Source organism: Pseudophryne corroboree, chromosome 6, assembly GCF_028390025.1.
Source record: "Pseudophryne corroboree isolate aPseCor3 chromosome 6, aPseCor3.hap2, whole genome shotgun sequence".
NCBI lineage: Eukaryota > Metazoa > Chordata > Amphibia > Anura > Myobatrachidae > Pseudophryne > Pseudophryne corroboree.
The window spans coordinates 747,772,614-747,789,115 of NC_086449.1; the positions used below are offsets into that span (position 1 = coordinate 747,772,614).

At 42.0% G+C, this 16,502-nt stretch overlaps 1 protein-coding gene and 1 pseudogene across 2 annotated transcripts; one reads left to right on the forward strand and one right to left on the reverse strand.

Moving 5' to 3' along the window:
- The first annotated feature begins 522 nt into the window (after positions 1 to 522).
- On the forward strand, positions 523 to 6,864 carry HMOX1 (heme oxygenase 1). 2 transcript variants are annotated; one of them, XM_063928524.1, is made up of 5 exons: positions 523 to 631; positions 2,899 to 3,022; positions 3,196 to 3,687; positions 4,516 to 4,615; positions 5,637 to 6,864. In XM_063928524.1, exons 1-5 carry the CDS (start codon positions 600 to 602, stop codon positions 5,756 to 5,758), a joined length of 870 nt encoding a protein of 289 aa, XP_063784594.1. In that variant the 5' UTR covers positions 523 to 599; the 3' UTR covers positions 5,759 to 6,864. The 2 variants fall into 2 exon arrangements, with proteins under 2 accessions (XP_063784594.1, XP_063784595.1); XM_063928525.1 differs by having other exon boundaries at positions 524 to 631; positions 2,902 to 3,022.
- Positions 6,865 to 14,975: 8,111 nt separating this feature from the next.
- On the reverse strand, positions 14,976 to 15,094 carry LOC134937844 (5S ribosomal RNA; annotated as a pseudogene).
- Between the last annotated feature and the right edge of the window lie 1,408 nt (positions 15,095 to 16,502).

Here is a 16,502-nt window from a genome sequence, read left to right on the forward strand (position 1 = left end):
ATAGCCATTTGCACAAAGTTGCAGATGGCCGACCTCCAATAGACGCCGCTGCTGGGTGTGACTCAGAATCAGACCCTAGAAGGGCGCAGTGGAAGAGCACTGAGGGCACACAGCATGCTGGGCAATAGGCAATAGATAGACGGCAACAATAATGTCAATAGTGACAATTCCCTAAGAAGCAGCAATGTGCACAGCAATGCATCTTATAGCTTCCACAATAATACCCTATGTAAAGGTAATTACTTATACAGCTTAAATATACCCTTTGTTAGAGAAAACAATATATAATGAAACTAATGTATGTAATACTAAAGTAAAAGCCAATGTCTCTGTAATGTGGGGACCCCTGAAATCACTGAGACACAAATCTGTGCATGTTGGCAAAACTATAAACTAAGCCGTCAGCAGAATCAGAAACACATCCTGTTATGCAGCCTCCTGCACTTCCCCATGCTCCTTCCAGTAACAAGGGCTCAGAGCTCCTGTGTCATCAGGAGAGGAGGGAGCTGTCCTCCCTATAAAGGGAGCAGACTGGAACTTAGAACAATCACAGCAGCAGCAGCCAGCAGTGACCGAGCAGCGTCAGACAAGGGGACAAGATGGAATCCTCAACAAAGCAGCACACTAACAGGTACAATACACAACTTATATATTGCTGTACACCATGTGTTATCCTGTAGCTGCTATATTGCTGTGATGTGAGGTCACTGATGTATCTTTGCCTATGAACTTCTGTATAGTATAGTTCTTTTATGCACGTTATCCAAATGGATGTACCTAGTTATCAAGTGAGGCTGAGGAAAAAAATCTGTTCTCTAAACTTCTTATGAAATATAGGGGGAGATGTACTAAGCAGTGATAAAAGTGGTGAAGTGATCCAGTGAAGAAGTTGCCCATGGCAACCAATCAGCTGCTCTGTATACTTTAATAGTATGCAAATGATAAATGTTACGTCAATGCTAATTGGTTGCCATGGGCAACTTCTCCACTAGCTCACTTCTCCACTTTTAACACTGCTTAGTACATCTCCCCCATAGTTCAGAAAGTTTTTCTAAAACTTTTAACCCTCTATCCACGCAACACGCAGTATGTGACTGTATGTTTTACCTGCTTCTGCTCTCAGGAACAAAGTAAATTGTGTCTATAGTCACATTGTGTGTCATATAGTCATATGTGCGTATAGTCATATTGCGTGTCATATAGTCGTATGTGCATATATACTCATATTGCCCACAGGGAACCAATAGAATCAGTGCAACAAACAGTTCTGTACACAGGAAATAGTTTTGCTTTGATCTGTATCTAGAACTTTAAAGAAAGATAAGACAGTGGTAAGGAGAGATTGAAGCAAATAAATAGGTGATGGCAATGGACAGTAATATGAAGTGACATGCCTATAGTAATTTTGGCCAGCTGACAGGTGTTGATTCTGCAACCTTGAGAGATGAGTTATTAGTCAACATCTAATTAAGCTGTGTATTAAGTTGTATTATGTTTTCGGGTAGATAAAGCAATTTAAAGCAACAGAAAATAACATTTTAATCTGTGGGGGTTTCCTGTTGCTGGGCTGGTAAGCGTTGCACTGGTATTTCCAGTTTCCACAGGCCACATAAACAGACTGTAGATGTAAATTTTATTGAACTTTGAAAAACAAATTTATAGGAACAACATTAAGTAGCAGAACTGTATATCAGGGAGGTTGCTGGGTGCAGCCATCTTCTCACATGAGAAATGACAGCGGTGCCAGTCTGCCCGCACATCACATGGTCGTGGCACATAGACTTTCCGGAGCAGCATAATTGAATGCCAGCACTGTTCTACTGGGCACTGTCACAGGCTACCAACAACTTATATGCCCGCTGGCCCCAGCTCTCGATAGCCCTGAAATATAACATTTAATGTCAAACATTACAGAATTATTCAGTCAATTTACTAAGCCTTGGAGGGAGATAAAGTACCAGCCAATCAGCTCCTGGCATTTTTCAAACCTAGCCTGTGACATGGCAGTTATGAGCTGCTTGGCTGGTACTTTATCTCCATCCAAGGCTTAGTAAATAGACCCCTAGATCTTTAACGTTGAATGCATTGCTAAATATCCCCATCACACACTACTGTACCATTCACTGATTTTGTTCTTCATTTTTGTACTTGTAGAGCCGAAATGGTGCTTGTAAGCACTCATACTGTACGTCAGGGACCAAATAATTCAGATTATAATGGATGTGAAAGGCAGACAATAAATATATTTAAGGCATACTTGCCTATTTTTGGGAAGTGCATAGGGTATATTACCATGGATTGAATTATTGTGGCCCCCGCTGTGCAATGACGTGATATGCAGCATCTGGAATGTACGGTGCAGACATGGTGATGTGATTTGCTGAAAATCATGTCAAGTTCCCGGTCCCCCCCATTGTCTGCAGATAGTCTACTCACCTCACTAGGAATGTGAGCAGGATGTGAAAGGCAGGTATACTCTGCAGTCTGCAGGTTATGGGGGGAAGGGGGGTATTCTGTTAGCTGCTGAAAATCTTCCCGGGCTATCCAATTAGCCCTGACTGCTGGCACTTATCAGGGATCAATGCATGTGAAAGTCAGGGCATGGAATAAAAACCTTTATGCAAAGTAGATTTACTAAGATTTATGATAGCAACCAATCAGATCCTACCTATCATTTCTCTACAGTAGTGCCAGAAAAATTATAGACAAAATCTGATTGGTTGCTATAGACACCACCACTGTTTTAGAAACTCTACTAATTCTACCCCCAAGCATACAAAACTTACAACATTCCCAACTTTCCTCTGGATTTTGGCTACATAGGAAATACAGTTTATTTCTTGTAAAATCAAAAGTTTATATATAGTATGTATAAGGATATTTACTTTTTCCCCCCAGCAGTTCCATTTGGGAGTTGTCTGAGGCACTGAAGGAGGCAACAAAGGAAGTCCATCAGCAAGCGGAGGATACTGAATTCATGAGGAACTTTCAGAAAGGCCAAGTCTCATTAAATGAGTTCAAGGTAGGAAAAAATGTATTAGACACCGGGACCTTGGTGATTTAACATAAATTTAGCTAAACTGGAAACTTTTAAAAATACAGTAAAAAATTTACTATGCCATTTTTTTAAATGTGATCTAATTATCCTTGTAAAATATGTCACATCAAGACTCATCCTACACTCTTGTTTTTTAGCTGGTCATGTCCTCCTTATACTTTGTGTATGAGGCTCTGGAGGAAGAGATTGAGTACAACAAAGAGAATCCTGTTTTTTCACCAGTTTATTTCCCATTGGAGCTCCATCGCAAAGCTGCTCTCGAGCAAGATCTTGAATATTTCTATGGTCCACAATGGAGAGGGAAGATCACTTGCCCAAAGTCTACGAAGAATTACGTAGACAGACTTCATCATGTTGGTCATAAGGAGCCAGAGCTGTTGGTCGCTCATGCATACACACGGTACTTAGGAGACCTCTCAGGTGGTCAAGTTCTGAAGAAGATAGCCCAGAAGGCACTTCAACTACCAATCACAGGGGAAGGATTGGCTTTCTTCACATTTGACTATGTTACTAACGCAACAAAGTTCAAGCAACTCTATCGCTCACGAATGAATTCTATAGAAATGGACAAGGCTAGCAAACAGAGAGTCTTGGAGGAAGCAAAAACAGCATTTCTACTGAATGTGAAGGTGAATATCTTTCTTTATTAGAAACTAAACATTGCCCTTAAAATGAGTCACTGCTGACTTACACTTTGATTACCTCTACTGTATCAGTATTATTAATATTTCCACTGATGAATACTGCCACACATTGATTCTTTGAAGAGACCTAACTCCAAAAACATCATGTTTTTGTCCTTTCGCCCAACTTACGAAGATGTTGCCAAGAAACGTAGCCATGGACGAAGAGGTCCACTGGCAGGACCCCAGAGTTTACATACCTTGATTAAACTTCTTACACCTACATATTACATTTTGCAAAAATCAGTTAATTATACTATGCGGTTCTGTTCTAACTGAGCTAAGTAATTTAAAGGAGAATAATTTAATTAATAATAGATAAGTTTGCACCATAGAGACATTTGCACCATAGAATAATGTGATCTGTCCTAAGAGATCATATGACTGTAATGTTCAACCACTGGGCAATTACATACATATATTGGTTAATGCATTCCCCTTTCTGTGAAATGTAATGATATTAGAAGTCACCAAGGAGTTGCATAGCAGTATTATAAAGCATTAGGCATTGTTCATGCAGTGTATAAGCAATTGCTCTATTCTGTTATTATATGACTGAGTTCTGTCCTAACTGGCAACCATAGTGACAAACACTATCATTAATAATGCCTGGAAACTGACATCCTACTTTATCCCAAGAAACTACAGCTTCTGTTATCCCAGCTCCGTATTACATTGAACTTGATTCCATGCTTGCTTTCATAAAAATAACATAATCATCATACATTCCAGGATGTCCTTACTAAATTATATATATTTTTCCTATTATTGAAGGTGTTTGAAGAGCTACAGACCCTATCAAGGCAATCTCAGAATGATCATTTCAGATCGGAGTTACCAAAATTAAGAAACCGAGTGTCAAAAGACGTAAATGGTGAGACATAAGCTTTTGTTTTGGAACAGTAGGAAAAGGCTTCACATTAGAAATATATTTCCATCTGAAAACATTAGTTTCTCCCCTTAATAAGGGAAATATGTATCAAACCTTTGAGAAAGATAAAATGGAACAGTTTCCCAGAGGGTCCAATCTATTGACTATGCTAGATCAATGATAACCCAAAGTTGATTGGTTGTTAATGGAAATTTCTCCACTTTATCTCTCTTGAAGGTTTGGTACGCCTCCCCTCTAAGTTAGTAAGATTTTATGTAGAATATTATTGTACTACAGTATATAGGCCATTACAGGAGTCTGTGTAACCTAAAGCCAGGTGATTCAAGACTTGAATTGGGTTTTTCCTGGGTCTGGCTTATTGGATTATAGCAGTGTAATCAATCCTGTACATTGAGTAACATGTGCAGTTTTCTGTCCTATGAGCCGGTGATTTTTATAGGACAACTGATACTCTCCAAGGTAGTGGTTGTGCATGATGATGACTGTGTATTAACATAAGGTTGTTTGCTGTGCATCAACTATGTAGTGGGCTCAGTATTTGAAACTGGATGAGAGTCTAACATATCAATTATTTTTACCTATGCACACCCAGGGACAGACTGGGGATGTAGATCAGCCCCAACATCTCTCTGTGCACACACACACACAAATAAGGGCACTGGTTCATGAAGCATCTCACAGGGTTCATGAAGCATCTCACGGGGGCGTGACTTCATGACAAACCCCAGTCTGCATGCTGGCTGAGCAAAGGGCTGGGAGGTGGAGCTTATCAGCCAGGCTTTTGGCCTTGCAGGCCCATCAACCCTTCTAGCATTAGCCTGTGCACACCAATACTAGTCAGGAGACATTTTGCCCAAAATGTAATTAGCTGAAATACACCTCCATGATGACATCCTCTGATAAAATACAGAACAGACAAAGCAAATATTATCGCCTGATAAAATGACGATTTTGCTATTTATTTATTTATTTATTGCTTCTGCTTTTTATTATCTATTTTCAGTAGGTGAATCCATCAGTGGGACACAGAGCAGCGAGAAGTTAGTATTCTCTAGGCCATATCTCAGATGGTCCGCGGTTGCGGGGTGCTTGCTGTTGGCCTGCATGGGACTGTACATGTTCTAACACAAAAGACTTTCTGTTACTGACTGCCTGAGCCTACAGGTCAACATTGAAGACCGTCACCTCCGCGCCTGTTACAGCCATATATTTTATTTTCCAAGACCTGGACAAAATTTAAATCATGTTGAATTTTCAAGAGAAAATTTTGCTAACATCGCTGCGTCTGCTGTGCCAAATTCTAACAATAATACCTCTAAATCGGTAATCACATACTTATAGTACTTTATCTTGGTGATGCGTCATTATTGTTATAGAAAGAAAAAAACAACAAATAATTATATTAGCCATTTTGGCATTTTATTTGTAATAATATGACTTTAATCTTGATAAAATAATAGGTTATCCAGGGATAATAACATCCAGCAGTACTTATATATGGTTCCTGATCTTATGACTGTTCAGGGCCCTTCCTTCTTTGGGGTGAAGTGAAGACCGTGCCGTAGCTAGGGCAAATCCAGGCTTCTTAAACTTGCCTATCTTATCCAACCATTAATGAGTAACTATATGACTTTCCTTACACCACAGTGAGTCATATGCCAAGCCTAGAACTAATTTCAGTATTTGTTTTGTTTGCACTAGATACAGTAGATCCATTGGAAAAATCTTGTATAAGTAGTACTATTGTAGCTTTCTATTGTAACATACGGTATATGTATTTTAATATATTTAACTATTGTTAGGACTAACTGAGTCACTTCATTTCATTTAATCTTGAGCTGTTTGGTTTTTAAATTAGAGAGCAAAGCACAATTGTATGGTGCAACGGAAAAATGCTGGCACTATATAAGGAAATGTTAGTAGAGATTAGTGATAATGAACGCATGTTCCAAAAAGTTGCACTTTCATATTCTTTAAGTTTAATACTGGTTACTTTTGAGCATTGTTCCAGAATCAGATTAAAAGCCTTCAGTAGAAGCATCCTTGTCATGCCATGTAAATATATTGCTTTCTTGTAAAATACTGTTCAAGATATTGTATATATTGCTAACAGATTTTGTAACGGCACATATAACAGAGCTTTGTACCTAATCATTTATAGAAATGTTTTATATGTTTGTATGTTTTTTTTTTAACAAACTTGAAATAAACTTGTAACTAATTTCTAAATATACTGTAGCAATTGTTCCTATTTAACATTTGATTTAAGGGTATATTTATACTTTCAAAAGATAAATATTTTCATTATTTTTGAATTTCAATGACTTTTGGAACTTACTTAAATTTAAATACACGTCTTTGTCCAGGTTTACCAGAATGATATTCTTTACTTCTGTTGAGGAGCTGTATCGATCCTTCGAGAAATAGAAAGTAGACAAATTACCCATAGCAACCAATGAGCTTGTACTGTAGCTATCATTTGTCTAGCATAGTCTATAAAATGACAATTAAAGGCGGAGTGGTTTCTCTGGGCAACAAAAACTTTGAAGACCGAAGGGGAGAGAGGTTCTGTACAGCAGACTGTGTAATGTAACAGCACTGAGGCCATGGGTTTGAATCTCACCATGTGTGGAGTTTAACTGTGTGGAGTTTGTATATTCTCCCTGTGCTTGACCTAAGACATTAGTAATACTACTTGAAAATATGGTCTATGCTAATGCCGTGCTCTGTATTAAAAATAGGGAATGTCCCACATACACGATTGCAATACATAATAATCTGTCAACACACAACTCAAAGAATCGCTTTATTTAATTAAACATGAGCTGCTTTGTATTTAAATTAGAGAACAAATACTTCTCCTTAAGGGGGGTACTGACGGGAGAGATGTGTGCCGAGCGATCTTAACACAGACCGCCCAGCACACATCTCTCTCCCCGCTCAGCACAGCGCGATGTGCTGAGCGAGGGGGACGGATGGACGGGGGGCCGCTCACTTCACACAACGGTGAAGTGAGCGACCCGCTAGATTGAGCCTGCATGCAGGCTCAATCTAGCACCGGCAATAGCGATGCGCGGGGCCGCTCATCGCTATAGCTGGGGGGCATACACACGGCAGATCCGTGCTTAAAATCTAAGCAATCTAGTCAGATTACTTAGATTTTAAACACGGATCTCTCTGTGTGTGTATGCCCCTTTAGTTTCATATTCTTATCTTGGAAATTCCTTTCCTGGGCTATTAGTGCTGACTTTTTCACTGCTGCTACTGTACAGGTTGGCTTATTTATAATGGGCATGGTATAAAATGTCGACATTCAGAATATCCATTTTCGATTGTCTAACTGTGAAATGTTGACTAACCCTAACTGCAACCAAACCCTAACATGAACTGACGTCATTGTGCCTACCGACATTAAGGCATCTATTTACTAAGCCTTGGAGAGAGATAAAGTGGACGGAGATAAAGTACCAGCCAATCAGCCCCTAACTGCCATGTTACAGGCTGTGTTTGAAAAATGGCAGTTAGGAGCTGATTGGCTGGCACTTTATCTCCATCCAAGGCTTAGTAAATAGACCCCTAAGAGTGTTGACATTATGTTAGTGTTGGCAACGTGAATGTTGACATGTTGACTATTTACATAATGTCCATGATGACATTCCACATTTCAACTACATGACTTTATAATGACAAAGTAAAATCTATTATGGGCTTCTTAGAATATGACAGTTATCACATTTTAGTACATAGTGAACACTAGATTGTTGTGATTAATATATATTTGAACCTGGACTGTCAGGGCCCAAAGTAATAGCCCACAATTTTCATGAGCCAGCGCAATTCCAGTGAGATATTCCTCGGATTTAAACAGCAATTGGTTTCAAGGTAAGACCAATCGGGTTTTGCATTTAAACTACAGTTATTGCTGCTGTGCTGGGTCGGACAGGCCCACAGGGGTACAGGGGAAACCCCCGGTGGACCCCAGTGCCTGAGAGCCCACCTACTCCTCTAGGGATCATGTACTAAGCTGTGCACTTGAATTATACATATGTTACATTATACTGCACAGAACCTGTGGTGCATTTTCTACAGAGCATTGCTGTTCTGGTTCTTTGCTATGCATGCACTAACAGTATTTACTATATATATTTAGTAAAAGTCCCAAACCATGCACTCCCTAATGGCTACCCAAGCCTCTATGAAGGTTGGCAACACCCCCTTTGGAGACTGGCCACACCCCTAAATATGGGCCCCTATCAGTGCATTCACCCGGTGGATCCTTCATTCCCCAGGCCAACACTGCTGCTGTGACTCTAATGACTATCTCACTGGAATAAAGCCGGCCCCTGAAACTGCGGTCTATGATATTTAGCACCTGTAGTGTATATTTGCTGAAAAGAATAGCTTTAGCTCTTTTTGGTCATTTAAGAGGAGGACCTACAGTCTACCATCCACATGTTCTTCAATTTTGTCTTCTCTTCCACCATCCACTGAAGTGCTTGAAGTGGGTCTTTATTAGCAGGTAATGGAAGTTTTAATAGAACCAATGGGTGGTGGAAGCCATATCAGGCCGCCAGTAGCTGCTTCCCTCTACATTCTCTGTACCACCTTAGCAGCAGATAATGGCCCAAATGCATTAAGCTGTAACAAGAGATAAGGTGGAGATGGATACAGATTTATAAATGACCAACCAATAAAGGGGCAGATGTATTAACCTGGAGAAGGCATAAGGAAGTGATAAACCAGTGATATGTGCAAGGTGATAAAGGCACCAGCCAATCAGCTCCAATATGTAAATCAACAGTTAGAAGCTGATTGGCTGGGGCGTTTATCACCTTACACATATCACTGGTTTATCACTTCCTTATGCCTTCTTCAGGTTAATACATCTGCCCCAAACTTCCTAACTGTCCAGTCACAGGCGGTGTTTGAAAAATGACAGGAGCTGGTTGGCTGTTCATTTATCACTCTTTATCCATTGGGCCAATGTCCCCCTCAGCAACTGACCTGGGCCCCCCAACAAGCCTGTACTCAGGTGAAGAGTACCTACCACCCTCCCCCTTAGCCCCCATGGCCCCACAGCCAGGGTGTATACCTACTCACCCGCAAGCACTGCCCTGAACTCCACCCATGTGAGACTACACATTGGTGGCTGAGAATATCTGTCACTCTGGACTCAAGTAAAATGTTACACTTCTCAACTCCGCAGACATAATTATAATACCAGACAAACTATGTCCTATATTGAATTGTAGCTTGTTACATTGAAATCAGGGATGTCCTGTATTATACAGGACAGATGGCAACCCTGGACAGGGCATGTTCACTGGTGGAGATTCTCTGCTCTGCAATGATGATTCTCTGAGCTTGTTGGTTCAGCGTGATGTGGTACTGCAATTTGACCCTTCTCTTTAATATGTCAACCAATAATTCATAAAGTGATGTTTTGATGTTTTAACTAGTTAGTAAAAAAAATGTTGATTACACAGACTTATAATAAATATGATTTTCGCCAGGTTTTCTACTATACAAGATTTGCAGCTGCAGATATTGACTTGTTCGGGTAATATTCCATTAAAATGTATTCTTACAAAAAAAAAGAAGCAATGCTGCCATCTGGTGGGGGATTAGAAGATTGCCTCAATGCGTGGAGCATAAAACGGAGATTTTTTTTTTTTTTTTATCAAACAGGAATACAGAGATAGTCTAATATACTACAACAACCCATGGCACCCCTGCAAATGCCCTGCGGCACCCCACTGGACTAGATAAATGATAGACAGAAGCTGCTTGATTGGTTATTATAGTAGCTCAGATAATGGGCAGGTCCACCAGGATCAGGAAGAATCTGAGCGCCCAGCAGGCATTTCCGCGGTGAATCTCTAGGCAGTTACGGTGCTAGGTTCTGTGCCTGTGGAGGTGGCACCAATCTTTCATCCTTTTTTACAGCCCTGATTATTTGGCACTACAATATTTTCTCTGACGTCCTAGTGGATGCTGGGAACTCCGTAAGGACCATGGGGAATAGCGGCTCCGCAGGAGACTGGGCACAAATAGAAAGCTTTAGTACTACCTGGTGTGCACTGGCTCCTCCCCCCATGACCCTCCTCCAAGCCTCAGTTAGATTTTTGTGCCCGAACGAGAAGGGTGCACACTAGGGGCTCTCCTGAGCTTCTTAGTGAAAGTTTTAGTTTAGGTTTTTTATTTTCAGTGAGACCTGCTGGCAACAGGCTCACTGCATCGAGGGACTAAGGGGAGAAGAAGCGAACTCACCTGCGTGCAGAGTGGATTGGGCTTCTTAGGCTACTGGACACCATTAGCTCCAGAGGGACCGATCACAGGCCCAGCCTTGGAGCTCGGTCCCAGAGCCGCGCCGCCGGCCCCCTTACAGAGCCAGAAGCAAGAAGAGGTCCGGCAAATCGGCGGCAGAAGACATCCTGTCTTCCACAAGGTAGCGCACAGCACTGCAGCTGTGCGCCATTGCTTCTCAGCACACTTCACACTCCGGTCACTGAGGGTGCAGGGCGCTAGGGGGGGGCGCCCTGAGCAGCAATAGAAACACCTTGGCTGGCTAAAAATACATCACATGGATGAATTTTAACCCCTGCCAGATTTTCACAAAAAGCGGGAGAAAGGCCGCCGAGAAGGGGGCGGAGCCTATCTCCTCAGCACACAGGCGCCATTTTCCCTCACAGCTCCGCTGGAAGGACGTCTCCCTGACTCTCCCCTGCAGTCCTGCACTACAGAAACAGGGTAAAAAAGAGAGGGGGGCACTAATTGGCGGGTTATTAACAATACAGCAGCTATAAGGGAGAAACACTTATATAAGGTTGTCCCTATATCTATATTTAGCGCTCTGGTGTGTGCTGGCATACTCTCCCTCTGTCTCCCCAAAGGGCTAGTGGGGTCCTGTCCTCTATCAGAGCATTCCCTGTGCGTGTGCTGTGTGTCGGTACGTTTGTGTCGACATGTATGAGGAGGAAAATGATGTGGAGGCGGAGCAATTGCCTATAATAGAGATGTCACCCCCTAGGGAGTCGACACCTGAGTGGATGGCTTTATGGAAGGATTTACGTGACAGTGTCAGCTCCTTACAAAAGACAGTTGATGACATGAGACAGCCGACTAATCAGCTAGTCCCTGTCCAGGCGTCTCAGAAACCATCAGGGGCTCTAAAAAGGCCGTTACCTCAGGTGGTGGATACTGACGTCGACACGGATACTGACTCCAGTGTCGACGGTGAGGAGACAAACGTGACTTCCAGTAGGGCCACACGTTACATGATCACGGCAATGAGAGAGGTGTTAAACAATTCTGATACTGCAAGTACCACTAAAAAGGGTATTATGTGGGGTGTGAAAAAACTACCTGTAGTTTTTCCTGAATCAGACGAATTAAATGAGGTGTGTGATGAAGCGTGGGTTTCCCCCGATAAAAAACTGATAATTTCTAAAAAGTTATTGGCATTATACCCTTTCCCGCCAGAGGTTAGGGCGCGTTGGGAAACACCCCCTAGAGTGGATAAAGCGCTCACACGCTTATAAAAACAAGTGGCGATACCGTCTCCTGATACGGCCGCCCTCAAGGAACCAGGTGACAGAAAACTGGAGAATATCCTAAAAAGTATATACACACATACTGGTGTTATACTGCGACCAGCAATCGCCTCAGCCTGGATGTGCAGCGCTGGGGTGGCTTGGTCGGATTCCCTGACTGAAAATATTGATACCCTGGATAGGGACAGTATATTGTTGACTATAGAGCATTTAAAAGATGCATTTCTATATATGCGAGATGCACAGAGGGATATTTCCACTCTGGCATCAAGAGTGAGTGCGCTGTCCATTTCTGCCAGAAGAGGATTATGGACGCGACAGTGGTCAGGTGATGCGGACTCTAAACGGCATAAGGAAATATTGCCTTATAAAGGGGAGGAGTTATTTGGGGTCGGTCTATCGGACCTGGTGGCCACGGCAACTGCTGGGAAATCCACATTTTTACCCCAGGTCGCCTCTCAACATAAAAAGACGCCGTCTTATCCGGCTCAGTCCTTTCGTCCCAATAAGGGCAAGCGGGCCTCAATTTCTCCCTAAGGTGGTTTCAGCGTTTCACCTGAACCAGCCTATTGTGGTACCTGCGGCTACTAGGGACTTGGAGGACTCCAAGTTGCTGGACGTAGTCAGGGCCCTGAAAATATATGTTTCCAGGACGGCTGGAGTCAGAAAATCTGACTCGCTGTTTATCCTGTATGCACCCAACAAGCTGGGTGCTCCTGCTTCTAAGCAGACTATTGCTCGTTGGATTTGTAGTACAATTCAGCTTGCTCATTCTGTGGCAGGCCTGCCACAGCCTAAATCTGTAAAAGCCCATTCCACAAGGAAAGTGGGCTCATCTTGGGCGGCTGCCCGAGGGGTCTCGGCTTTACAACTTTGCCGAGCAGCTACTTGGTCAGGGGCAAACACGTTTGCTAAATTCTACATATTTGATACCCTGGCTGAGGAGGACCTGGAGTTCTCTCATTCGGTGCTGCAGAGTCATCCGCACTCTCCCGCCCGTTTGGGAGCTTTGGTATAATCCCCATGGTCCTTACGGAGTTCCCAGCATCCACTAGGACGTCAGAGAAAATAAGAATTTACTTACCGATAATTCTATTTCTCGTAGTCCGTAGTGGATACTGGGCGCCCATCCCAAGTGCGGATTGTCTGCAATACTGGTACATAGTTATTGTTAACTAAATCGGGTTATTGTTGTAGTGAGCCATCTTTTCTAGAGGCTCCTCTGTTATCATACTGTTAACTGGGTTCAGATCACAAGTTATACGGTGTGATTGGTGTGGCTGGTATGAGTCTTACCCGGGATTCTAAATCCTTCCTTATTGTGTACGCTCGTCCGGGCACAGTATCCTAACTGAGGCTTGGAGGAGGGTCATAGGGGGAGGAGCCAGTGCACACCAGGTAGTACTAAAGCTTTCTATTTGTGCCCAGTCTCCTGCGGAGCCGCTATTCCCCATGGTCCTTACGGAGTTCCCAGCATCCACTACGGACTACGAGAAATAGAATTATCGGTAAGTAAATTCTTATTTTAATTGTCTTCATCAATCCCCATATTATATTTATAAACCCCCACCCATGTAATAAAAAGAGACCCCATTCTATCTGAAAAAGCATGTACTAGAAATAAATTGATGTATACAGACAGTGGCGTTTCTATAGAGAAGGAGGCCCGTGTGCAGGCTCTGGCTGGGCCCCATCCTCTCTAGCCGGCAGCGCTGTGTAGACTCTGGGCACTAGTGTGTACAGCGCATGCGCAGATCTCTGGGAAAATGACACAGCAGCCATTTTCCCAGTGATTTACCTACTGTGCATGCGCGAAACACCGGGAAAATGGCACCACATCATTTTCCCAGTGATTTCGGCACTGCTGCTGCTGCTGCGCCACGGGACTCCGGAGGGTAAGTATTTCTATTAATGGGTGCAGGGTGTGCGGTGTGGGCCCACCTGGACTCCTGGGGGCCCGTGTGCACCGCACACACTGCACCCATTATAAATACAGGGGAAAGAACAAAGAAAGACTCTGTGTTGGGGCACACTTTGAAATTTACAATGAATTTATTAAGACTTAACTTTTAATACAATAAAGTATAAAATAAAGAGAAAATTTGATACCAGAAAGTGTTCAAGATACACAAAATATGCATATAGTAATAAACATAATAAATAGAATACACATACAAAATTTAGATTGTATATGGTATACCAGTGAATTGGAAAAAGAATTCCACACAGGGAGAAGAAGTAATCATATATCGTTAGTTAGCAAAGTCACTAACGAAAATCAGGTTACACTGATAAAGAGTTAGGGGCACCTGTGGTGAAAAAATATAAATTAAGAGCAATTAATATGCCTTAGCTGATCTCGGAGATGAGGAGTACCAAGCAAGACCAAACACATATAATCTCAGTGGTGATAATTAAGGGTAGGTACAGAATTAATGATCTAATAAAACCAGGATAACAGGCATAAAAAGGAGTATAATTAATAATTGAAAAAGTCAATTAACAGAAGTTTATCCCCTGGTAGGAACTTTGTTTGCTATAAATAAGATCCTAGAGGAAAAAAGTATGTTGGAAAGAAAAAAGAAAAAAAAAAAAAAGAAAAAAAAAAGGAATTTTTTTTGTAATATCTAGATGGTATTCATGACCAAAATTAACTTGCCTGAGAGAGTGTCATAGAGTTGAATACAATTCTATATAAAGTAGGGGATATGAATAAGTAACGCAAATGTGGGTATAGGAAGTTCAGAAATTGCTCTAACACTTCTACTGTTTGTAATCGAAGGTTCCTTTTTTTACTGCACCTGATATTCCCAAATGGTCACCCAATAGGGTACTAATCAGGCTTACCAACGCTTAGCTTCCAAGATCGGATGAGGTTGGGCGTTTCCGCTGGAATATGGCAGTAATTGAAACGATTGACACAAATGAGGGGGTGTAATGGAGGAGCAATAAGGGTACTTCTGCTGTCCAGTTAATAGCGCAGATTCTCTGTTGCTACAAGCATTGCAGAGAGTGGTCTCGCATCTGGATGAGAGGGTACTGAGAAATAGATGAGGTAGTTAAAGAATAGGGAGGGGACCCCACCTTCTGCTGTCCACTGTCTTATAGAATTATAGCGGACAATGGATGAGAGAGGTAGGTTAGGCTCACCAATTGAAAAGAAAAAGGGGAGGTCATAGGTATAATGAAACCCCAAAGGTATGATGGGCTAGTGAAATTAGGTCAAATTGCTAATGTACCTAGGACATTTTTCTTTTCTTTTTTAACAGACAAAAAAAGTCAATTAGACTGCCTCATAATCATTGAGAGGTGTCTGAATATCTAGAGTAATCAAGTACTAATAAAATAAAGTACAGACTAACATAAGGAAAGAATTTAGGGCAGGTAATAGGAAGTCCAGTTATGCTGGAGAAAAAATGCTGATAAAACCATTTTTTTAAAGCAGAAAAAAAGAAGGGGGGTTTTGGGATCAAAAATTTGGCAAACAGAGTAAAGCAAAATTCTAGCTATATCAGGTTAAATAACATAATAATAGAATGTCCCTAATGGGCACATACAATACCAGGGGATACCAAAAGGTGATCTGAACTAAGGAGAGTTCAGCATCACTGTGCACAGACGGACCGTTTCACCAGGGTGGCTTGTTCACTGTGTCAGGGCCTTAGGAAATACTGCCGTTTATATAGTAAGAAAATTAAGGAAAGTGGGAGGTGTCTGAGGGGGCTTGGCGTCACACCGAAATCGGATTGGTCAGAGACCGGAAACCTTCGATGACGTCATTTACCGCATGAGAGGGACTGTGCCAGTAAATAGCTATTAAAACCAAAGCATACACTTGCAAATGGCATGTGAAGTCACTTGGGGATAGCCAGCATTGAAAACATGCAGATAGTTCTCATTAGCGGTCACACGATCGCGTCTGACCGGAAGTCCCGTCTTGTTGCCGGAAGTCTCGTGTTCACGACTGTGTCGGAAGTCGCGTCAGGTCAAGGTGACGTCTTGGGCGGAAGTTGCTTCGTCGTGTTACATGGGTTGCTAGGTAACCGTGGTTGAATACACAGAATCGCAAGGTGATTTCAGTCAAAACAGGGTGGCAATGATGCGATGCGTTCAAACGGGTTAAAGGGTCATCCGATATCCATATCATGCCTACATATAAATGGATCCTTTGAGCTTTAATAATTTAAAATCACTAAAATGATAAAGTAAAAGTTTTAGTATTAAGTTTTAAGATGCCGTAAAGCATCGCCGGGGGGGGGGGGAGGGGATGAACAATTAATTGGTGGAGGTGGGAAAAAAATTTCATACAGTTATTA

Excerpts from the sequence above, each read along its gene's own strand:
- HMOX1 (XM_063928524.1), top strand. The coding sequence starts at position 600 with ATGGAATCCTCAACAAAGCAGCACACTAACAG. Across the intron at positions 632-2,898 it reads ACAAAGCAGCACACTAACAG|CAGTTCCATTTGGGAGTTGT; the intron begins GTACAATACACA and ends TTTTCCCCCCAG. Across the intron at positions 3,023-3,195 it reads TCTCATTAAATGAGTTCAAG|CTGGTCATGTCCTCCTTATA; the intron begins GTAGGAAAAAAT and ends CTTGTTTTTTAG.